Below are 24,357 nucleotides of genomic sequence, written 5' to 3'. Positions count from 1 at the left end.
ATTAGTTGACCATAAAGTTGAGGGTCCACGTCTGGAGTTTCTATTCTGTTCCATTGATCTATGTGTTTTTGTGCCAGTACCACACTGTCTTGAGGACCACAGCTTTATAGTACAACTTGAAACCCGGCATTATGATGCCCCCGGCTCTGGTTTTCTTTTATAATATTCCCTTGGCTATTCGGGGTCTTTTCTGATTTCACACAAATCTTAAGATGATTTCTTCCAACTCTCTGAAGAAAGTCCATGGTATCTTGATAGGGATTGCATTAAACGTGTAAATTGCCCTGGGTAACACTGACATTTTCACAATATTAATTCTGCCAATCCATGAGCATGGAATATTTTTCCATCTCTTTGTGTCTTCCTCAATTTCTTTCAGAAGTGTTCTCTAGTTTTTAGGGTATAGATCCTTTACCTCTTTGGTTAGGTTTATTCCTAGGTATCTTATGCTTTTGGGTGCAATTGTAAATGGGATTGTCTCCTTAATTTCTCTTTCTTCAGTCTCATTGTTAGTGAATAGAAATGCCACAGATTTCTGGGCATTGATTTTGTGTCCTACCACACTGCCGAATTGCTGTATGAGTTTTAGCAATCTTGGGGTGGAGTCGTTTGCGTTTTCTATGTATAGTATCAATCATCTGTTAAGAGGGAGAGTTTGATTTCCTCTTTGCCATTTTGAATGCCTTTTCTTTCTTTTTGTTGCCTGATTGCTGAGGCTAGGACTTCTAGTACTGTGTTGAAAAGCAGTGGTGAGAGGGAACACCCTTGTCGTATTCCTGATCTTAGGAGAAAGGCTTCCAGTGTTTCCCCATTGAGAATGATATTTGCTGTGGGCTTTTCTTAGATGGCTTTTAAGGTGATGAGGAATGTTCCCTCTATGCCTACACTCTGAAGAGTTTTGATCAGGAATGGATGCTGTATTTTGTCAAATGCTTTCTCTTCATCTATTGAGTGGAACATACGGTTCCTTTTTTTTTCTATTGTTGATATGAACTATCACGTTGATTGTTTTATGAGTATTGAACCAGCCTTGCATCCCACGGTTAAATCCCACTTGGTCATGGTGAATAATCTTCTTAATGTATTGTTGGATCTTATTGGCTAGTATTTTGTTGAGAATTTTTGCATCCATGTTCATCAGGGATATTGGTCTATACTTCTTTTTGGTGAGGACTCTGTCTGGTTTTGGAATTAAGGTGATGCTGGCCTCATAGAATGAGTTTAGAAGTACTCCATCTCTTTCTATCTTTGTGAACAGCTTTAGTACAATAGGTATGGTTTCTTCTTTAAAAGTTTGATAGAATTCCCCTGGGAAGCCATCTGGCCCTGGACTTTTGTGTCTTGGGAGGTTTTTGAGGAGTGCTTCAATTTCCTCTCTGGTTATTGGCCTGTTCAGGTTTTGTATTTCTTCCTGTTCCAATTTTGGTAGTTTGTAGTTTTCCAGAAATGCGTCCATTTCTTCTAGATTGCCTAATTTATTGGCGTATAGCTGCTTATAATATGGTTTTAAAATCGTTTGTATTTCCTTGGTGTTGTTGGCCATCTCCACTTTCTCATTCATTATTTTATTAATTTGAGTCTTTTCTCTCTTCTTTTTAATAAGGCTGGCTAATGGTTTATCTATCTTATTAATTCTTTCAAAGAACCAACTCCTGGTTTTGTTTATCTGTTCCGCAGTTATTCTGGTCTCTATTTCATTGAATTCTGCTGGGACCTTTATTAATTCTCTTCTTTGCTGTTTTTTCTCCAGCTCCTTTAGGTGCAAGGTTAGCTTTTGTATTTGAGTTCTTTCCAATTTTTGAATGGCTGCTTGTATTGCGATGTATTTCCCCCTCAGGACTGCTTTTGCTGTATCCCAAAGATTTTGAACGGTTGTGTCTTCATTCTCATTAGCTTCCATGAATCTTATTAATTCCTCTCTAATTTCCTGGTTGACCCTTTCATCTTTTAGCAGGATGGTCTTAACCTCCACGTGTTTGAAATCCTTCCAAACATCTTGTGGTTTAGTTCTCGTTTCAAGGCATTATGGTCTGAAAATATGCAGGGTAGAATCCCAATCTTTTGGTATCGGTTAAGACCTGATTTGTGACCCAGTATGTGGTCTATTCTGGAGAGAGTTCCATGTGCACTTGAGAAGAAATTGTATTCAGTTGCATTTGGACGTAAAGTTCTGTAAGTATCTGTGAAATCCATCTGGTCCAGAGTATCATTTAACGCTCTTGTTTCCTTGGAGATGTTATGATTAGAAGATCTGTCAATTATAGAAAGCGCTATGTTCAAGTCTCCAAGTATAAGTGTATTATTATCTAAGTATGTTTTAACTTTGGTTATTAGTTGATTGATATACTTGTCAGCTCCCACATTTGGGGCATAAATAATCTTGATTGTTATGTCCTTTTTTTTAAATTTATTTATTCATGATAGACATAGAGAGAGAGAGGCAGAGACACAGGCAGAGGGAGAAGCAGGCTCCTTCACGGGAGCCCGACACGGGTTCGATCCCGGGACTCCAGGATCAGGTCCTGGGCCAAAGGCAGGCGCCAAACCACTGAGCCACCCAGGGATCCCCTGTTACGTCCTTTTTTTGGATAGATCCTGTAAGTATGATATAGTGTCCCTCTTCATCTCTTACTACAGTCTTTGGGATAAACTTTAATTTATCTGATATGAGGATCGCTATCCCTGATTTCTTTTGAGGACCATTTACATGGTACATAGATCTCCAACCTTTTACTTTCAGGCTGTAGGTGTCCTTCTGTCTGAAATGAGTCTCTTGTAGACAGCAAATAGATGGGTCTTGCTTTTTTATCCAGTCTGAAACCCTGCGCCTTTTGATGGGATCATTAAGCCCATTCATGTTCAAAGTTACTATTGAAAAATATGAATTTAGTGTCATCATGATACCTATTCAGTCCCTGTTTTTGTGGATTATTTCCTTGGACTTCCTCTTTCTTGTACAGAGTCCCCCTTAGTATTTCTTGCAGAGCTGGCTTGGTGGTCACATATTCTTTTAATTTCTGCCTATCTTGGAAGCTCTTTATCCCTCCTATTCTGAATGAGAGCCTTGCTAGGTAAAGTATTCTTGGCTGCGTGTTCTTCTCATTTAGGACCCTGAATATATCCTGCCAGCCCTTTCTGGCCTGCCAGGTCTCTGTGGAGAAGTATGCTCTTTACCTAATACTTATCCCCATAAAGTTTAGTGATCTCTTGTCTCTTGCTGCTTTAAGGATCTTCTCTTTATCTTTGGAATTTGCAAGTTTCATTATTAAATGTCCAGGTGTTGAACAGTTTTTATTGATTTTAGGGTGGGAATCTCTCTATTTCCTGGATCTGAATGCCTGTTTCTGTTCTGAGGGAAGTTCTCAGCTATGATTTGTTCAAATATACTTTCTGGTCCTCTGTCACTTTCGGCGCCCCCAGGAACCCCAATTAAATGTAGATTTTTCCTTCTGAGGCTGTCACTTATTTCCCTTCACATATCCTCATGATGTTTTAATTGTTTTTGTCTTTTTTCCTCAGCTTCATTCCTTGTCATCAGCTTGTCTTCTATGTCACTCACTTGGTCTTCTACCACATTAACCCTCATGATTAGGACCTCAAATTTGGATTGCGTCTCATTTAATTGATTTTTAATTTCAGCCTGATTAGATCTAAATTCTTCCATCATGAAATCTCTTGAATCCTTTATGCTTTTTCCTAGAGCCACCAGTAGCTTTATAATTGTGCTTCTGAATTGGCTTTCTGACATTGAATTGTAATCCAAATTCTGTATCTCTGTGGGAGAGAATACTGTTTCTGATTCTCTTTTGTGGTGACTTTTTCCTTTTAGTCATTTTGCTAAGTACAGAGTGGCCAAAAATCAATTGTACTGGAAAAAGGAGAAAAGGAGAGGGAAAAAGGGAGGGGGGAGGAAACAAACAGAAAACAAAAAACAAGGGGGAGTATCCTTTGATTCTGTATACTGTAAATCCCTCGACTTCCCCTGGAGGTTTCCAGCGGTGCTTGGTCAATAACTTGCTTTTCCCCTGTCCTTCCTGCTGGTCTTCTGGGGGAGGGGCCTGCCGTGTTAATTCTCAGGTATGCGCACCTGGGGGAGCTGCCCCGCCCCCTGCCAGGTGCATGGCTCAGTGGGAGCTGTTTATCCTGTGAGGCCCCTGCTCAGTACCAGGTACAAGGTGACAGAAGGAGGAACAAGAACAGTGGTGGCGGCCAGCTCTCCAGCTCTGGAGGCAGCTCCCACAGTAACTACTGCAGCTCCCAGTCCCCAGGGGCCTGGATGCTCAGGGTGGGGGTGGGGTGGGGGTTCCGATCTGCTGGGTGCAGCCAAGGGGCAGGGGAGTCCTTGTTGCCCTGTGTGCTCCCCGGCCTCCCCCTGTCCTGGGGGGAGCGCCGGATCTTGGGCTCTGTCTCCCAGCCCCCTTGGCTCCAGGGCTTGCGCTGCTGGAATCGTGCTTCCAGTGCCTTGCAGCCCCCTCCACGTGGAGGCGCTGCCTGAGCTGTTCCCAGACCCTGCAGGGTGTGTGCTCCAGCCCTTTAGGGAGCTCAGCCAAGGATGTGTGGCACACTCTCCCCGGGGGCGCACTTCCTCTCTTAGTGCCCCTGGGAGCCGGAGGATATCCCTGCCCCTCCTGGGATTCTGCCCGAGCTCTCTGTGCCTTTCTGTCCGGGAAGATTGGTGAAGCTCCTGCTTCTCAGGGACTGGGCTTTCCTGGGGGCACGCTCTGCGCAGCCTTAGGCCAGCTCCTCGCGGGGGCCCCTCCCCCTTGGATGCTTTTTTATTTATTTTTTTCCTTCTTCCTATCTTGATAGAAGCGTGAACTCTTCTCACTGTAGCATTCCAGCTGTTCTCTCTTTATATCTCAGGCTGAATTCGTAGATTTTCAGGACGATTTGAAAGTTACCTAGGTAAGTTTGTGGGAACGGGGGTCTTGGGGACCCTACTCCTCCACCATCTTGCCCCACCTTCTCTCTTTTTTTAATTGAAATTCAATTTGCCAACATATGGTGTAACACCCAGTGCTCATCCCATCAAGTGCCCTCCTCAGTGCCCATCACCCAGTGACCCTTACCCCCAGCCCACCTCCCCTTCCACAACCCTTTGTTCATTTCCAAGATTTAAGAGTCTCTCATGGTTTGTCTCTCTCTCTCTAATTTTTCCCACTCAGGTCCTTCATTGAGCCCTTTGAGGTGGTTCTTCCCACTCTAAAATAGGGACACTAAGGTTTAGAGATATAACATCCCAAAATACAGAGAGATCTAATCATATTCATTGTGTTGTGAGTAAAATAACAGACTCCTACATTTTAGGGGGAAAATGTTTTAAAAAAAGAAAGTGGGGATATTTGGTGATTAACCCTTGAATAACCACTGAAATTAAGCTGAAAAATACATCTGTGAAAATTCTTTAATTGATTGAGATTTTTTGGAATTATTTCTCTTTGTCACACAGGCAAAGTATAATTGTCTAATATAGTTATTAGAAGAAATCACTACCACACACTTTAATTTAAAATTCTGTGAACTCGTCTTAATTTTCATCACAATACCATGCCCACCAAGTATTCACTAAATGTTTCTGATAAATGTCCTTAAGTTATTGCATTTAGAAACAATAATTTGAAGCAACATTATAACTAGTTTGATTGGTGATCTTTGTTCTGGCTTGAAGTAGTTAATGAATTTAGGAAAAATAATATCTGCTTTTACCAAGGCAATCCTGTGGATTTGGTAGCAATTATGGAGACCAATTAGAAATTGAAACACAGCTCTTTTTTTTTCAATTTAAATTCAATTAGCCAACATATAGTACATTAGTGAAACACAGTTCTTACTCTATAGAAACTTACAGCAGAATAGGAAAATAAAGGCACAATCAAATACATAGTAATACATAATAAGTAGAAAATGCCCTAAGAGAGTATCCAAATGTGCTTTGAGTGTTCAGAAAACAAATGGATTAAGAATTTATAAGTTACATCATAGGATTGAATACAATGAAATCACTAAAAGAATACTGTGTACCAAGATGCCTGGGTGGCTCAGCCCGGGATGCCTGACTCAGCAGTTGAAAGTCTAGCCTTCAGCTCAGGGAATAACCTCAGGGTCCCGGGAATTGGTTCCCACATCAGGCTCCTCACAGGGAGCCTGCTTCTCCCTCTGCCTTGGTCTCTGGCTCTCTCTCTCTGTATCTCTCATGAATAAATAAATAAAATCTTTAAAAAATACTGTGTACCATGAATGTATGTTTACAACAAAAGTATTTCCACAATATACTGTCAAATAAAATAAAGTTTCATAAATAAAAAAATTAGATACAAATATTGAAAATAAAGAGAGTAAAATGGAAACAAGCCCTCCAATGTACCTATAAATGAAGATGAGGAAGAACAATGTTGAAACATGAAATAAAATGGCATATTAATATGTTCTACTGATTGTGTTTACCCTGCCCCTTTAACTGTATCTTATAAATTATCATTTTAGCAAAAAAAAAAAGAGCTTGTTCAATGGATAAAGTAAGTTCTCAGGGCAATAGACAACATCTAAAAGGAGGATTGTACATTTGGCAAAGGTTGTTGAGTGGAGCATTACTGATAGATGCCTGCTTCTTTGATAAAATTGTAGAAGTTTTCAGAGGGAAAGCAACAGGTTTGAGAGTCTTAATGCCTCCATTACACAAGAAAGAAAAATGTGAAAAACACAGTGCTTTGCCCTAGTTATTAATACTTATTTTAAAAATTCAGCTTTGTAAAATAATTAAATTAAATGATATTATGAACTGGCTAGGTTTATAACAGTGTTGCTATTATGATTGCTCATCTATTAAGAAAACATTTCATAATTTTTATCATAAAATTATGGTGCCTTAGTTCCTCAGTTGCTTATTTCTTAGCTAAAACAAAAAAATCAACATATATTCTCACCAGTGTGTGTATGGAGGCATTCATGTATGCATGTGCATGTTTGTGTGTCTGTGAGAGGGAAGAGAGAGAGATAACCAATGATAAAAGAGTATTCTTAATTTTCTATAATTGGTATGGAGGTAAAATAAAAAATATGACTATGCACAGATTATAAATAGGTATAATTGCCATTATTAGTGAGGATATCTATATAAATGTCAAACCTGTATATCTATTCATTTCTTATTAAAGATTTTATAGGAAATGACAAATTATAAACTGCTATATAGACTATTATTGACAAGTTTTCTATGACAGTGTAATTCTGATTTTGAACTATCTTTATTTTTAAACCTTAATCCTACCAGAATACTCAGTTTCCACCTTTCCTGAATATAGGGAAATACTATGTAAGGATTAATCCATAGGAGTGTGATTTTCCTTATTAAACAATTGCTTATGTTAAATTCATCCTTGGAAAAGAATTTTGCTTTAAACTTTGTAGACTCACATTTGTTTTTTTTTATTATTTTGTTTCCCAATTCTATGTTTTTTTAAAAGGTTTTATTATTTATTCATGAGAGACAGAGAGAGAGAGAGAGAGAGAGAGGGAGGGAGGGAGAGAGAGAAAGAGAGAGAGGTAGAGACACAGGCAGAGGGAGCAGCAGACTCCATGCAGGGAGCCTGACGGGGGACTCAATTCCAGGTCTCCAGGATCAGACCTTGGGCTGAAGGCGGCACTAAACCACTGAGCCACCCCGGCTGCCCAATTCTGTTTCTAAATAGTTTCCATTATACACTTCCTTTCAGTGCAGTGTAAATTGATTTTTAGAATCTCTAGGTCTGTAGAAGAGGCTCATTGATGTGTCTTTAATTTCATGCAATTCTTAAAGCTGTGAAAATATATATTTAAAATATAGTTATCATTTTGAAAAGATTTTTAAAAATTGTACAGGCTAGCTTAAAAAGATATTGTGATAAGAGGGAGTGATCTGGGAGAGCTAGATTCTTGTCTCACAGAGTGGAAGAATGAAATCTCGTGGACAACAGAGAGTGAGCAAAGGATAGAGGTTTATTGAGCAGAGATACAGAGAAAGCTCTCAGAAGGGACAGGGGCCCCAGTAGGGTTATCACTGAGAGCTTTTAGTGGCAGTCTTTTATTGAGAAACTAGCCAAGGAGCCCGAGGCCTTGAGATTCTTGTGCAGTCTTGGTTTGAGCAGGGACTATTGATAACACCTCAATGACATATTTGTTTGTGGTCTGGTGAGTTTCTGTGATTACTTAGTAGCCATTAAAGGGAGATACTCCCTAACATTTTGGAGCTAGGGAGCCAGGCTTATTATTTTCTATATTTTTACTGTCTTATCTCTGTTTTCTTGGGATAGGTAGAAGCCTGACTCTGGGCCTTTTGGTGTCCTTGTGGTTTAAGGGAGCCCACAGATTTCTGGGAGCCTGACTCTGGGCCTTTCCCTTATCTTTCCCTGCCTAGCCCCATCTACCCCTAACTCATTCCTACATCAGCAGTATTAATCATGTTTAAAGGTAGCAAAATTTGACTTTTATATAATCCAATGGTTTCTCAAGCTGTGGTCCCCAAACCAGTAACATCAACTATCAATTTGGGCACCTAGAAATTCGAGTAGACAGGCCCTACCCCAGGCCTAATAAATCAGAAACTTTGGGAGTTGGGAACTTTTTAAAAAACAGGACATTCTGATACATAATACAGTTAAAGAACTCATGCTGTTAAAGTGCTAGATATTAGGATCATGTTCCATTGTACCTTCCACCAAACCTCTCTAGTCAGATATGTTAAGTCAAAACAACAACAACAGCAGTGATTTTAAAGTTAGCACCTGAATTTCCAGGTCAGAACAATAAATTTGTCTTCCTGATTTGTGCCAGATTTAGAAGAGAGCTTTCTAGTTGATGGAAAGTCTTGCACATTTCCTGGCAGAGAAACAAAATGAGAAATCTGCTTTATAGCCTCTGCAGTCAGCCTGATCAGCCTGATGACCAAACCCCTAGTAAGGGTAAAAGCAGGGTTATATTGAAGCTCTGAGGCCATTTTAAAGATAAGTCAGCATAATAAAACATTATCACCTGAAACAGTCAGCTAATTGATGGAAATGTGTGCCCTCCCCAGAATCTTTCCTAAACACATGCTTCCTTCCCATTTTACCTCTATGCCCACTCCTGCCTCTTGTTTGTCAATTTCTAATGCAGATTGTTACATTCTTACTCTCCATTCAGTTAATGTTATCTCTGCAGCCTTATTCACAGAAGTAGCCAGGGTAGTTTTCTGGAGAAGGGACTTGCACATGGCTCTGGTACTGTTTGTTTTTTTATGTTAGAAATTTTTGTCTGTCTTGCAGTTTTCAGAGCAAATCCTGGTCTGTGTGTAAGATTGCTTTTCATTCTGGATCCTCAGCCTTTTTTTTAATTTCTAGGCTCTAGTAAATATAGATATACTTCTAAAAATCAGTCAAGTTTGCTTTATTTTTGATGCAATAATATATCATCTCAAAGATGATGGGAAAGTATGTGTGTGAGCCAACTATTTATATTTTACTATTTTTTGCTCAAAGGACTATAATATGTAGACAAGTTCAATAAATATACAGTAGGCATGTTATGACAACTATATCAACTATTTTTCAAAATTACAAACTTTCAGTTTGTCACATTATATATATATTAATCATTGACTTTATTGAAAAGGCTGAGATTTGACCAGAAGCTCCTCACCTCCACCCTCTTTCTTCCTTTCTGACCATATACTTATATAAAAAAATTCAAATTACATATTCATTTACAATATTGTCTTTTTAAATGGAAAAAGATAATGGAATCATTTTGATGAGTAAAAATATTACCTCAAGATTTAAGATTACCATTTGGCACATCCAAAGTCAGTACATGTGCCGTAGACCCAGGATAGTTACTATTTAGATACTGAGAAAACAGCATTGGACAAATTTTTAGAAAAACAAAGTTCCCATTTTCCTAAAGAATATATTGTAGTGAGATAAAATAGATAACAAAAATAGTTAATAAGTAAGTTATATTGTATATTTTTGGTGATACATTTTCCAGGAAAAAAGAAAACATGTTAAAGGAGTGAAAATAGGAGTGCAAGTTGCAATATTAAATAGGGTGTTCAGTATAGATTTCAATAATAAGGTGGCATTTGAGCAAAGAACTGGAGTTAAGTACCCAAAATTAAATGCATAAGATCTATAAAACATACCTTGTAAAGTATTATGTTCTAAATCACAAAGTATCTTATTAAGCTTATTAAACTCTCTAGTAGAAGCTCAGTGCAGAAAGATGCCAGTATCACATGCTCCTACCCCCTCAGTTCTGACAGTCAAAAATGTCTCCAGCCATTGCCAAATGTCCTTTGGACTACAAAATTACCCCCAGTTGAGACACTGACCTTGACTTAAGAAGTCTCTTCAGACCTTTGATAACTGAAAAAGTAACATTGGCATAATTTAGGGTAAAGCCAGGCTTATACAATTACTACCTAAGAAAAGTATTTTGCCACATGTTTTATGAGGTGTTGATGGATGCTTAGGTGTTCAAATATTTTATTTTAGGCTCGTCTCCCACTCCTGGGAATTTTCAATCGCTCTTTAATTTTTCTAAGATTTTATTTATTTACTTGACAGAGAGAGCACAAGCAGAGGGAGAGAGAGAGAAGCAAGCTCCCCACAGATCAAGGAGATCATGTAGGGGTCAATCCCAGGACCCTGGGATCATGACCTGAGCGGAAGGCAGGCACCTAACCATCTGAACCATCCAGGCACCTCACCATTTAGTTTATTTAACAAACAATTATTTTGCATTTCCTTTGGGTCAGGTATTGTTGTAAAAGCTTTACAAATAGTAGCTCATTAATCTTTATAACAAACAACCTTATGAGATAGGTATTATTATCTGAACTTTACAGATGAGGAAATTGAGGCACAGAAAAATTAAGTAACTTTCTCAGGGGCTAGTAAATCACAGAACAGAGTTTCAAACCTACACAGTCAGAGTTTGGCATCTTTTGCTGTTCATCATTATGCTCTCGGCTGCCTAAATTAATATGTAACATATGCTTATATTTAGCACTAGCTTTTTAAAGGACCTGAGTTGTTTGCTTTAATATACTTTGCAAACAAAAAAGAGAACAACATGTCCAGTGATATTTGAATCAGATAAACAACATATTATTATCATCTTAAAGATTTGTTTATTTGAGAGAGAGAGCATATGCATGCATGGGGTGTAGGGGCAGAGGGAGAGGAAGAAAGAGAATCTGAAGCAGACTCCCCACTGAATGAGAAACCTGAAAGGAGGCTGGATCTCATGACCCTGATTTGATTTTTTAAAAAAGATTGATTTTATTTATTTGAGAGAGAGAGGGCACGAGAGAGCACAAACAGGGGGAGGGAGAGGGATGACACAGACTCTCCATTGAACAGGGAGCCCTATGTGATGCTCAATCCCAGGACCCTGATATCATGACCTAAGCTGAAATTGACTGAGCCACCAGGTGCCCCAAGAACAAATTATTCTTTTAGTATAATGATGACCCATGGAGTATTTTTGGACAAACATTGAACAATCATTTGCTATTTATCCGAAAATCAAATTTCACTAAGCACCTTGTAATTTATCTGCTAACCCTTGCTTTAATTAAAACTGTTTATTATTGTTTAACCCAGTTTGTTCACTATTAGTTTGAGTAAGAAACACTGTTGGCATACCTAATATCTTAGGGAAATCCATGGGACTTTAAGGATAGTGGGAACACTTCTCAGCTATAATGAATGGATTAGTTTAAGTGCTTACTCCAGACTGAAGTATTCTTCCCTTTGAGAGGCACTTAACAGCCTAAGTCACATGATTTCACACTTAATTGTCTGCTTCTATAACTCATTGACTTTTATTCAAGGTGTATCAGCTCCTGAACAGCAAGCGCTGGGTATCATACTTCTTCCAATCCTTCACTGGATATAATATTTGTTATCAGGATAATATTTTATCTGAAAGTTGACTTCCTTCTAATTCATAATTTATAAAGGGACCTATTATGTCAAATTGATCATATAAAGATCCAGAGTAAAACAGAGCCATTCTAGTTTTAGAAGTATCATATCATACTTTCTCAGGCTGGTGACCCTTCATCTGCTCACTACTAGTTTTTGGTTTTCATTTGTCAGCATAATTTCTTTTTCATTTCCCTAAAGAAATGTAACAATTTAGGGATCAAGTTTTTCTGTTCCACATGCAGGAAGGGCAACATTTGAATCATTCATTGTTAAACTCAGACGATGAACACTTTCTTATATTCATGCAAGTCACATCATTACACAGCAGTTGGTCATTTTGTTGTTATTGTTCATCTGTCTGGAAGAGGGAAGCAGGTGTCTTGCTTCTGCCAAATGTAATACTGATGGCACCAACAAAAGAAAGTCTCTTGACAGCTCTATTTAGGGGAAAGCACGCAAATCAAATAGAGAAATATAATTTATTTGTTAAAGAATAAAAGCTGATGACCTGATGGCAGGTGGCTGCATTTTTCCACTGCTGAGTGAGTCAGTGGTGTTCATTTTCTAATCCTGTATTATAATCCTCAAAGCCCAGAGGAAAGAAGAAACACTGAACTATGAAAAAAGTGGGAAAATAAGCACTACGTTCATATAGAAAGTCTAGCAGTCTTGATTTTAATTCTTAGGGGAATTTCTTCATTCTGAGTAATTATCAAATGTTTATCTTTTTTCTACAAATAAAGTTCTTGTCAAGTTTAACATCTATTCATCCGGGCCCTAAGGAAGAAATTAAAATTAAGAGTTTGTTCAGCAAATAGATTTCCAAGTGCTATACAAATTATAGCAAGTTTAGCCAACAGGCTCAATAAAAGCAGTCTCCACTTTGCTTCAATGAATGAAGAGGTTGCTGATGTCCTCAACTAGATAACAGTTGTCCTATCTTTATCTTTTAGTTTATACCATTGCATCATATGTGTTGATAAAGGTTTTAATATACACATTTTGAACACCAGCCTTTTAAATCAAAATGCTCAGCCAAAACCCTTTCTCCCTGGCTTACAAAGAGTTACTCTTATTTACCTGACAATCTATGGTTCTAGTACTTGTCTATATTTAATTTCATTAACAATTAGGATTTATCAGGTCTATGGGAAACATTTGTACATAATAGTGAATGTCTTTAAATTCTGAGCAAAATGTTGATGTCATTCAGATGTGAAGACCTATTACAAGATTGAAATAGATTTCTAATGCATTTGTTATACATTTTTGTAGCGTGGAATTTAAATCAGAAAAAAAAAAGACAAATGGTTTGATATTTTCACTCATTTACACCAAAACATAATACACTTCGACTAGCTTTAGGCTATTATGGACCTTAACATGCAATGTGACCTTGGTCTGAAAAAGCATGTTTGGTTATCACAGAAACTTAATCATAAGAAGTCATAAGTAGAATCCTTCTTCTTTACTGCCTTTTTCTAGGTCTAGGAAATTTATTGCTTGTGGGACAAGTAGGATATGAACAATGGGCCAAATAGAGTCCAGGGTTATCTCATCTGTGTGAAAACTGCTGCTGAAAATCGATGTGACCCCTGCTACACTGTCATCCCAATTCCCACCCTCTGTGTCCTATTTGTCTTTTGGTAGAAGCTTAGATCTGTGTGCTGTCTCTATGTGTCTCTCTTGGGCCAGATTATCAAAATGAATCATTGCCTGCATACCTCTTATATTTCTATTTATTTTCCTGGTGTTGACTAGGTCCGATGAAATATGATTCTTTGTGCATTTGATCCTCACTGTGGCAAGCAACACCTAATTCAACTGTGTCCATCTCTTTTAAAAAGAGTAATGCTATTTTGAAACTTCAATCTACTATACAGCAACATTACAAAGTATAGACCATGCGACCTGTTTTCATAGTCCATAATAATTTTCCTTTCAGCCAACTTAATAGCATTTATTTCATCTCCAAATAGGTGACTTCTAGGAATTTTAATATAGTTTTAATTTTGTTTTATGCATGATGAATGTATTGCTTTTCTTTTTGCATATCTTGTTTGTAGAAAACTCCTCAGATTCTTATTAATGAGGTTACTTGTATATAGAGTGATACAGAACAAAGGATCTATTAATTTTAAGAATTCTGCCCCAGATAGAAAATATTTATTCAGGGGAAAGATTATATTATCTTAGACTCAGCAGGATGTCAATGTTCTAACTTTGTAGCAGTTCGTTTTGTAAAAATAGATCTTCCAGACTAAATAAATTCATACTTTAAGATTTATAAACAACAGTGCAAAAGCATAAAACCTCTCCAGTTATTATCAATAAATCATTATGAAGTTATTTGATCCACTTATAAAGTGCAGAAAACAAAATACTATCTAAATACAGACTTCAAACCATAGAAATAAGACATAATATTGCTTGGTTAGGTGTTGAGAAATGCACTTTAGAAGCACTAGAGATGCTGCCTAAGACATTTTAGAATTTAGTTTCTTAATAACATATTTCAAATGTTCAAACATTGTAGTTGAAGTAGATCATAGAATTTCTGATATTGTGCTCACTCCCTCTGGAATAGTTACCTCTTCCAAAACCACCACTGGGAAGGAAGGAAGGAAGGAAGGAAGGAAGGAAGGAAGGAAGGAAGGAAGGAAGGAAGGAAGGAAAGAGTTTAGGGTTAATTTCACAACAGTGGAGTTGTACAAGACACATGCATCATGCATTTATAATCAAAATATTATTTTTTATGTTTTATGATAAAACAATTCCTGAGAATATGTTTATTATAGATTCCTGTGCTAAAAGAAAATTAATAGGTTAATTTATACATTTTATTGAATTCCTTTTTTAAAAAAACATTTTATTTATTTATTTGAGAGGGAGCAAGAGAGAGTACAAATGGGGTGGGAGGTGCAGAGGGAGAGGGAGAAGCAGACTCCCCACTGAGCAGGGAGACCTATGCAGACTGATCCTAGGACCGTGGAATCATGACTTGAGCTAAAGGCAGATGCTTAACGACTGAGCCACCCAGGTGTCATTTTATTGAATTCTTCAAGACCAATAACCAAATGCTTTTTATAACATTTTGGATTCAAATAATATGGGGGGGGGAGGAGCAAGATGGCGGAAGAGTAGGGTCTCCAAATCACCTGTCTCCACCAAATTACCTAGAAAACCTTCCAATCATCCTGAAAATCTATGAATTCGGCCTGAGAATTAAAGAGAGAACACCTGGAATGCAACAGTGAGAAGAGTTCGCGCTTCTATCAAGGTAGGAAGACGGAGAAAAAGAAGTAAAGAAACAAAGGCCTCCAAGGGGGAGGGGCCCGCGAGGAGCCGGGCTGAGGCCGGGGCGAGTGTCCCCAGGACAGGAGAGCCCCGTCCCGGAGAAGCAGGAGCTGCACCGACCTTGCCGGGCGGAAAGGGGCTCCAGGGAGTTGGAGCAGGACCCAGGAGGGCGGGGATGCCCTCGGGCTCCCGGGGACACTAACAGACACCTGCGCCCCGGGAGAGTGCGCCGAGCTCCCTAAGGGCTGCAGCGCACGGCGGGACCCGGAGCAGCTCGGAGGGGCTCGGGCGGCGGCTCCGCGGAGGGGGCTGCGGGGCGGGAGCAGCTCGGAGGGGCTCGGGCGGCGGCTCCGCGGAGGGGGCTGCGGGGCCCCGGGAGCAGCTCGGAGGGGCTCGGGCAGAGGAAGAGGCTCCGTGCGGAGGGGGCTGCACGATTCCAGGAGCAGCTCGTGGGGCTCGGGCAGCGGCTCCGCGGAGGGGGCTGCGCGGCCCGGAAGCGCGAATCCACCAGCGCAGGCTCCGGAGCACAGGGCGCCGGGACACAGCCCAGGATCCGGCCTCCCCCGCGACAGGCAGAGGCCGGGAGGGCCCAGAACAGCGAGGACGCTCCTGCCCCAGCTGAGCAGATCAGCGGCCCAGCCCGGAGCCTCCAGGCCCTGCAGACGGAGTTCCTGCCGGAGCTGAATCCAGGTTTCCAGAGCTGCCCCGCCACTGGGGCTGTTCCTCCTGCGGCCTCACGGGGTAAACAACCCCCACTGAGCCCTGCACCAGGCAGGGGCACAGCAGCTCCCCCAACTGCTAACACCTGAAAATCAGCACAATAGGCCCCTCCCCGAGAACACCAGCTAGACTGACAACTTCCAGGGGAAGCCAAGGGACTTAAAGTACACAGAATCAGAAGATACTCCCCGGTGGTTCTTTTTTGTTTTGTTTTGTTTTGTTTTGCTTTTTGATTTGTTTCCTTCCCCCACCCCCTTTTTTTTCTCCTTTCCTTTTCTTTCTCTTTTTCTTCTTTTTTCTTTCCGTTTTTTTTCTTCCCTTTTTTTTCTCTTTCTCTTTTCTTTCCTTCTTTCTCTCCTCTCTTTTTCTCTTTTTCCCAATACAACTTGCTTTTGGCCACTCTGCACTGAGCAAAGTGACTAGAAGGAAAACCTCACCTCAAAAGAAAGAATCAGAAACAGTCCTCTCTCCCACAGAGTTAGAAAATTTGGATTACAATTCAATGTCAGAAAGCCAATTCAGAAGCACTATTATACAGCTACTGGTGGCTCTAGAAAAAAGTATAAAGGACTCAAGAGACTTCATGACTGCAGAATTTAGAGCTAATCAGGCAGAAATTAAAAATCAATTGAATGAGATGCAATCCAAACTAGAAGTCCTAACGACGAGGGTTAACAAGGTGGAAGAACGAGTGAGTGACATAGAAGACAAGTTGATAGCAAAGAGGGAAACTGAGGAAAAAAGAGACAAACAATTAAAAGACCATGAAGATAGATTAAGGGAAATAAACGACAGCCTGAGTAGAAAAACCTACGTTTAATTGGGGTTCCCAAGGGCGCCGAAAGGGACAGAGGGCCAGAATATGTATTTGAACAAATCATAGCTGAAAACATTCCTAATCTGGGAAGGGAAACAGGCATTCAGATCCAGGAAATAGAGAGATCCCCCCCCTAAAATCAATAAAAACCGTTCAACACCTCGACATTTAATAGTGAAGCTTGCAAATTCCAAAGATAAAGAGAAGATCCTTAAAGCAGCAAGAGACAAGAAATCCCTGACTTTTATGGGGAGGAGTATTAGGGTAACAGAAGACCTCTCCACAGAGACCTGGCAGGCCAGAAAGGGCTGGCAGGATATATTCAGGGTCCTAAATGAGAAGAACATGCAACCAAGAATACTTTATCCAGCAAGGCTCTCATTCAAAATGGAAGGAGAGATAAAGAGCTTCCAAGACAGGCAGCAATTAAAAGAATATGTGACCTCCAAACCAGCTCTGCTAGAAATTTTAAGGGGGACTCTTAAAATTCCCCTTTAAGAAGAAGTTCAGTGCAACAATCCACAAAAACAAAGACTGAATAGATACCATGATGAGACTAAACTCATATCTCTCAATTGTAACTCTGAACGTGAACGGGCTTAATGACCCCATCAAAAGGCGCAGGGTTTCAGACTGGATAAAAAAGCAGGACCCATCTATTTGCTGTCTACGAGAGACTCATTTTAGACAGAAGAACACATACAGCCTGAAAATAAAAGGTTGGAGAACCATTTACCATTCGAATGGTCCTCAAAAGAAAGCAGGGGTAGCCATCCTTATATCAGATAAACTAAAATTTACCCCAAAGACTGTAGTGAGAGATGAAGAGGGACACTATATCATACTTAAAGGATCTATTCAACAAGAGGACTTAACAATCCTCAATATATATGCCCCGAATATGGGAGGTGCCAAATATATCAATCAATTATTAACCAAAGTGAAGAAATACTTAGATAATAATTTACTTATACTTGGTGACTTCAATCTAGCTCTTTCTATACTCGATAGGTCTTCTAAGCACAACATCTCCAAAGAAACGAGAGCTTTAAATGATACACTGGACCAGAGGGATTTCACAGATATCTACAGAACTTTACATCCAAACTCAACTGAATACACATTCTTCTCAAGCGCACATGGAACTTTCTCCAGAATAGACCACATATTGGGTCACAAATCGGGTCTGAACTGACACCAAAAGATTGGGATTGTCCCCTGCATATTCTCAGACCATAATGCCTTGAAATTAGAACTAAATCACAACAAGAAGTTTGGAAGGACCTCAAACACGTGGAGGTTAAGGACCATCCTGCTAAAAGATAAAAGGGTCAACCAGGAAATTAAGGAAGAATTAAAAAGATTCATGGAAACTAATGAGAATGAAGATACAACCGTTCAAAATCTTTGGGATGCAGCAAAAGCAGTCCTAAGGGGGAAATACATCGCAATACAAGCATCCATTCAAAAACTGGAAAGAAATCAAATACAAAAGCTAACCTTACACATAAAGGAGCTAGAGAAAAAACAGCAAATAGATCCTACACCCAAGAGAAGAAGGGAGTTAATAAAGATTCGAGCAGAACTCAACGAAATCGAGACCAGAAGAACTGTGGAACAGATCAACAAAACCAGGAGTTGGTTCTTTGAAAGAATTAATGAGATAGATAAACCATTAGCCAGCCTTATTAAAAAGAAGAGAGAGAAGACTCAAATTAATAAAATCATGAATGAGAAAGGAGAGATCACTACCAACACCAAGGAAATACAAACGATTTTAAAAACATATTATGAACAGCTATACGCCAATAAATTAGGCAATCTAGAAGAAATGGACGCATTCCTGGAAAGCCACAAACTACCAAAACTGGAACAGGAAGAAATAGAAAACCTGAACAGGCCAATAACCAGGGAGGAAATTGAAGCAGTCATCAAAAACCTCCCAAGACACAAGAGTCCAGGGCCAGATGGCTTCCCAGGGGAATTCTATCAAACGTTTAAAGAAGAAACCATACCTATTCTCCTAAAGCTGTTTGGAAAGATAGAAAGAGATGGAGTACTTCCAAATTCGTTCTATGAGGCCAGCATCACCTTAATTCCAAAACCAGACCAAGACTCCACCAAAAAGGAGAATTACAGACCAATATCTCTGATGAACATGGATGCAAAAATTCTCAACAAGATACTGGCCAAGAGGATCCAACAGTACATTAAAAAAATTATTCACCATGACCAAGTAGGATTTATCCCTGGGACACAAGGCTGGTTCAACACCCGTAAAACAATCAATGTGATTCATCATATCAGCAAGAGAAAAACCAAGAACCATATGATCCTCTCATTGGATGCAGAGAAAGCATTTGACAAAATACAGCATCCATTCCTGATCAAAACTCTTCAGAGTGTAGGGATAGAGGGAACATTCCTCGACATCTTAAAAGCCATCTATGAAAAGCCCACAGCAAATATCATTCTCAGGGGGAAGCACTGGGAGCCTTTCCCCTAAGATCAGGAACAAGACAGGGATGTCCACTCTCACCACTGCTGTTCAACATAGTACTGGAAGTCCTCGCCTCAGCAATCAGACAACAAAAAGACATTAAAGGCATTCAAATTGGCAAAGAAGAAGTCAAACTCTCCCTCTTCGCTGATGACATGATATTCTATGTAGAAAACCCAAAAGTCTCCACCCCAAGATTGCTAGAACTCATACAGCAATTCGGTAGCGTGGCAGGATACAAAATCAATGCCCAGAAATCAGTGGCATTTCTATACACTAACAATGAGACTGAAGAAAGAGAAATTAAGGAGTCAATCCCATTTACAATTGCACCCAAAAGCATAAGATACCTAGGAATAAACCTCACCAAAGATGTAAAGGATCTATACCCTCAAAACTAGAGAACACTTCTGAAAGAAATTGAGGAAGACACAAAGAGATGGAAAAATATTCCATGCTCATGGATTGGCAGAATTAATATTGTGAAAATGTCAGTGTTACCCAGGGCAATATACACGTTTAATGCAATCCCTATCAAAATACCATGGACTTTCTTCAGAAAGTTAGAACAAATTATTTTAAGATTTGTGTGGAATCAGAAAAGACCCTGAATAGCCAGGGGAATTTTAAAAAAGAAAACCATATCTGGGGGCATCACAATGCCAGGTTTCAGGTTGTACTACAAAGCTGTGGTCATCAAGACAGTGTGGTACTGGCACAAAAACAGACATATAGATCAGTGGAACAGAATAGAGAATCCAGAAGTGGACCCTGAACTTTATGGGCAACTAATATTCGATAAAGGAGGAAAGACTATCCATTGGAAGAAAGACAGTCTCTTCAATAAATGGTGCTGGGAAAATTGGACATCCACATGCAGAAGAATGAAACTAGACCACTCTCTTTCACCATACACAAAGAGAAACTCAAAATGGATGAAAGATCTAAATGTGAGACAAGATTCCATCAAAATCCTAGAGAAGAACACAGGCAACACCCTTTTTGAACTCGGCCATAGTAACTTCTTGCAAGATACATCCACGAAGGCAAAAGAAACAAAAGCAAAAATGAACTATTGGGACTTCATCAAGATAAGAAGCTTTTGCACAGCAAAGGATACAGTCAACAAAACTCAAAGACAACCTACAGAATGGGAGAAGATATTTGCAAATGACATATCAGATAAAGGGCTAGTTTCCAAGATCTATAAAGAACTTATCAAACTCAACACCAAAGAAACAAACAATCCAATCATGAAATGGGCAAAAGACATGAACAGAAATCTCACAGAGGAAGACATAGACATGGCCAACATGCACATGAGAAAATGCTCTGCATCACTTGCCATCAGGGAAATACAAATCAAAACCACAATGAGATACCACCTCACACCAGTGAGAATGGGGAAAATTAACAAGGCAGGAAACAACAAATGTTGGAGAGGATGTGGAGAAAAGGGAACCCTCATACACTGTTGGTGGGAATGTGAACTGGTGCAGCCACTCTGGAAAACTGTGTGGAGGTTCCTCAAACAGTTAAAAATATACCTGCCCTACGACCCAGCAATTGCACTGTTGGGGATTTACCCCAAAGATACAAATGCAATGAAACGCCGGGACACCTGCACCCCGATATTTATAGCAGCAATGGCCACGATAGCCAAACTGTGGAAGGAGCCTCTGTGTCCAACGAAAGATGAATGGATAAAGAAGATGTGGTTTATGTATACAATGGAATATTACTCAGCTATTAGAAATGACAAATACCCACCATTTGCTTCAACGTGGATGGAACTGGAGGGTATTACGCTGAGTGAAGTAAGCCAGTCGGAGAAGGACAAACATTATATGTTCTCATTCATTTGGGGAATATAAATAATAGTGAAAGGGAATATAAGGGAAGGGAGAAGAAATGTGTGGGAAATATCAGAAAGGGAGACAGAACGTAAAGACTGCTAACTCTGGGAAACGAACTAGGGGTGGTGGAAGGGGAGGAGGGCGGGGGTGGGAGTGAATGGGTGACGGGCACTGGGGGTTATTCTGTATGTTAGTAAATTGAACACCAATAAAAAATAAATTAAAAAAGAAAAAACAAATAATATGAAACTGTTAATTCTATAAAATAATTGCTTAGCATTTTTATCAGTATAGATTTTGGGAAATTGGAAGTTGTAAAAGAAAAGAATTTGGAAAAGGTGATCTCTATTAAAAACATTTTATTCAGAGATAATGCTGTCCCATTACAAATCTCACAGAAGTTTCCCAGAATTCTATGCCACAGCTTTCCATACAGTAAATAGGGCATGTCATTTGCTATGCAGCAAACAATGATGACTATGAAATCTGTGTGGTTCAAGACTGCATACTAGATGTATAGGCTGCTTGCAATTACAATATTAGCTATATCTGTACAATAAATCCATATTTCTATCACCACTGGAACCAGAACCAATAGCTAGATTTTTGTGAAAATTGTTTAGGTCCAGATTCAAGCCTAGGTTTTTCTTTTCTTGGATGATTTTTGTAATAATGGGGTCACTGAAAATTTTTTGACCAGGGATATGCATATTTTCAAACTTTGTTTGTGACCCATTACTGAAGTAAAGAGACTGTGGTGAGTAGAGTAATTTTGTCTGAGGTACTATGATTTACCCCTCATGCACTGTAGTTGAAGGCATTTAAGAATACCAGGGTTTGGGGACACCTGGGCAGCTCAGTTGGTGAAGCAACAACTCTTGGTTTCAGCAAGGGTCATAATCTCAGAGTCCTGAGATCGAGCCCTGCGTCAGGCTCTGTGCTAGGTGGGGTGTATGCTTGAGATTCTCTCTCTTCCTCTTCCTTTGCCCCTTTCTCCCATTCTCTCTCTTTCTCAAAAAATAGGTGAATGAAAAAAAAAAGAGAGAACACCAGGGTTTGTTTGATTACCTTCCAAGATCACGTCTTTGTAGCCTTTTATACTTACCTATGTTAAAAAAGAAAAAAATCCCCAGTTTCTAATTGCAGGGAAAACTTTGCTATCTGGTTCATACATCTCACATAAAAGATTTGCAATCAGAATTCAAAGATATAGTCATGTAGTTAGGTTCCCAGTGTAAGAGAAAATTCCTTTTGTAATTAGATAGATCTGTTCAAGACAAATTTGAAACATTTTATTAAACAAAAATTCTATTGGAAGCTAAGAAAGAATCTTGTTAATGTAATGAAGATGTGAGAGAAGATAATATAAAAATAAAAGGAGAAAATACAGCTTGTGTTTATATGCCACAGGTGATATTTTTTCATAAGTAATATTCTTCAAAATAAAAGGTAACACCAGAAATAATCAAAATTCCTGTCAGCTAGTAAATAATTAAACAGAGGGCAATGTATCCATGTAATGGAATACTTTTCAGCAATATAAAGGAAGAAACCACTGAAACATGCTACCACATGGATGAACGTCAAAAACATTCTGCTAAGTAAAAGAAGCCAGACATAAAAGACCACATATTGCATCTATTTGTATAAAATATCCAGAATAGGCAGTCCTATAGAGATAGAAAGTAAATTAGCTGTTGCCAAGGGCTGGGGCTGGGGCAGGAGATTAACTGTAAGTGGGCATCAGGAGTATTTTTGTGGTGATCAAGCTGTTCTAATATACATTTGTGATGTATTTTACATCTAATTACTCACAATTATAGGAAACTACTCTGTACTACTCTCATATCCACTGAAAATCATTGAAATGTACACTTAAGATAGGTGAATTTTATTATGTATGAATTATACTTTGATAAAGATATTAAAGAATGGAGATGATAGATAGATGATAGATGACAGTTTTTTAAAAAAATGCAGTGTATGCTTTACAAGAAGGTGATCTGGTTATTTAATTTATAGGTATTCATAAACATATCATAAATTTGTTTCTCCAAGTCTCATGCCTCTTTAGCAGCAAATGTTGTTTCATTTTCACTGATTATTTACTGAAACATTTATTTTAAGAAAGTAGAGGCAGCTGGGGGATAGGTATGAGTTCCAATTGAGAGTTTTCCATCATCTAGTTATAGAAATAAAATATTTATAGATGCTATTAGAGGTAAAGGAAACACAGTGAAGTTTTTGAGCTCTTAATTCGTGAATGCTCTGATATTAATTTTCTTTTTGCAGAAGAGGTACCATTTCAAATTCCAACAATGAAGTCACCCTTGGACAAGATCCAACTGACTCCTGGGCAGGCATTGCCTCCTGGATTTCCTGGACCACTCATTTTCGCTGATAGTCTGTCCTCCGTGGAGACACTGTTGACCAACATTCAGGTCAACAATATTTCTATAAACAAAATAAATGTAATACAAGACATTAGCATCTACATAAATTATTTCACATTTGAGAAACTAAAACAGATAAGATGAACTGCATGTCATTTTCTGTACTTTGACAGGGTCTGCTGAAAGTGGCTTTGGATAACGCTCACATCCAGGAGAAGCAGATTCAACAAGAAAAAAAGGAACTGCGAATGGAGCTCTATAGAGAGAGAGAAATTAGAGAAAACCTTGAAAGACAACTTGCAGTTGAGCTTCAAAGCAGAAGTAAGTTTAACAAGTTCAATTACAGAATAAACATTTTGTTGTAAATATATTCAATAATAGTAGAAATATTCTTAGGGATAGCTTGGAACTACTGAAAAAAATGACAGGCTAAGAATCAAATACTGTGTGCAATTCACAAGGTAAGATATTTATACTCTTTCTCTTTAATTATAAAAGATAATGAAATATATCTGACTTCAGGCCACTTGCATATTTAGAAAACATGAATATTCTTAGCTTCCTCACAATTTCATAAAATATTCCTGGATGCAAATAATCTAATAATTTCTTGTAGACGAAATGCTCTTTGCCAAGAACAGTGATAGATAAATAAGATAAATAAAACTCAGTCCTTGTCTTTGAGAGATTTACATTTTAGAGGGCCAGCACAACCAACCAGTTAATTCAAGACAATGTGGCAAGAACAATGAAGCACAGTATATATGGCTATACAGAGAAGGGGTAGTTAGTTCAGTTTGGTGGGGAAGTGAATAGTTGAGGAAGGCTC

General features: G+C 38.9%; 1 protein-coding gene across 2 annotated transcripts in view; it reads left to right on the top strand.

The window, feature by feature from the left end:
* Positions 1–24,357, top strand: part of DACH2 (dachshund family transcription factor 2) — a 182,477-nt gene that overhangs the window by 127,426 nt on the left and 30,694 nt on the right. For both annotated transcript variants that reach the window (XM_077888549.1, XM_077888550.1), the window contains exons 4-5: positions 23,428–23,576; positions 23,702–23,849. In XM_077888549.1, the coding sequence (XP_077744675.1) occupies positions 23,428–23,576; positions 23,702–23,849 (297 nt within the window). The remainder of the gene's footprint in view (positions 1–23,427; positions 23,577–23,701; positions 23,850–24,357) is intronic.

This window comes from Canis aureus, chromosome X (genome assembly GCF_053574225.1).
Source record: "Canis aureus isolate CA01 chromosome X, VMU_Caureus_v.1.0, whole genome shotgun sequence".
Taxonomy (NCBI): domain Eukaryota; kingdom Metazoa; phylum Chordata; class Mammalia; order Carnivora; family Canidae; genus Canis; species Canis aureus.
The sequence above is the reverse complement of the archived record's forward strand: the minus strand, read 5'-3'. Positions and strand labels throughout refer to the sequence as shown.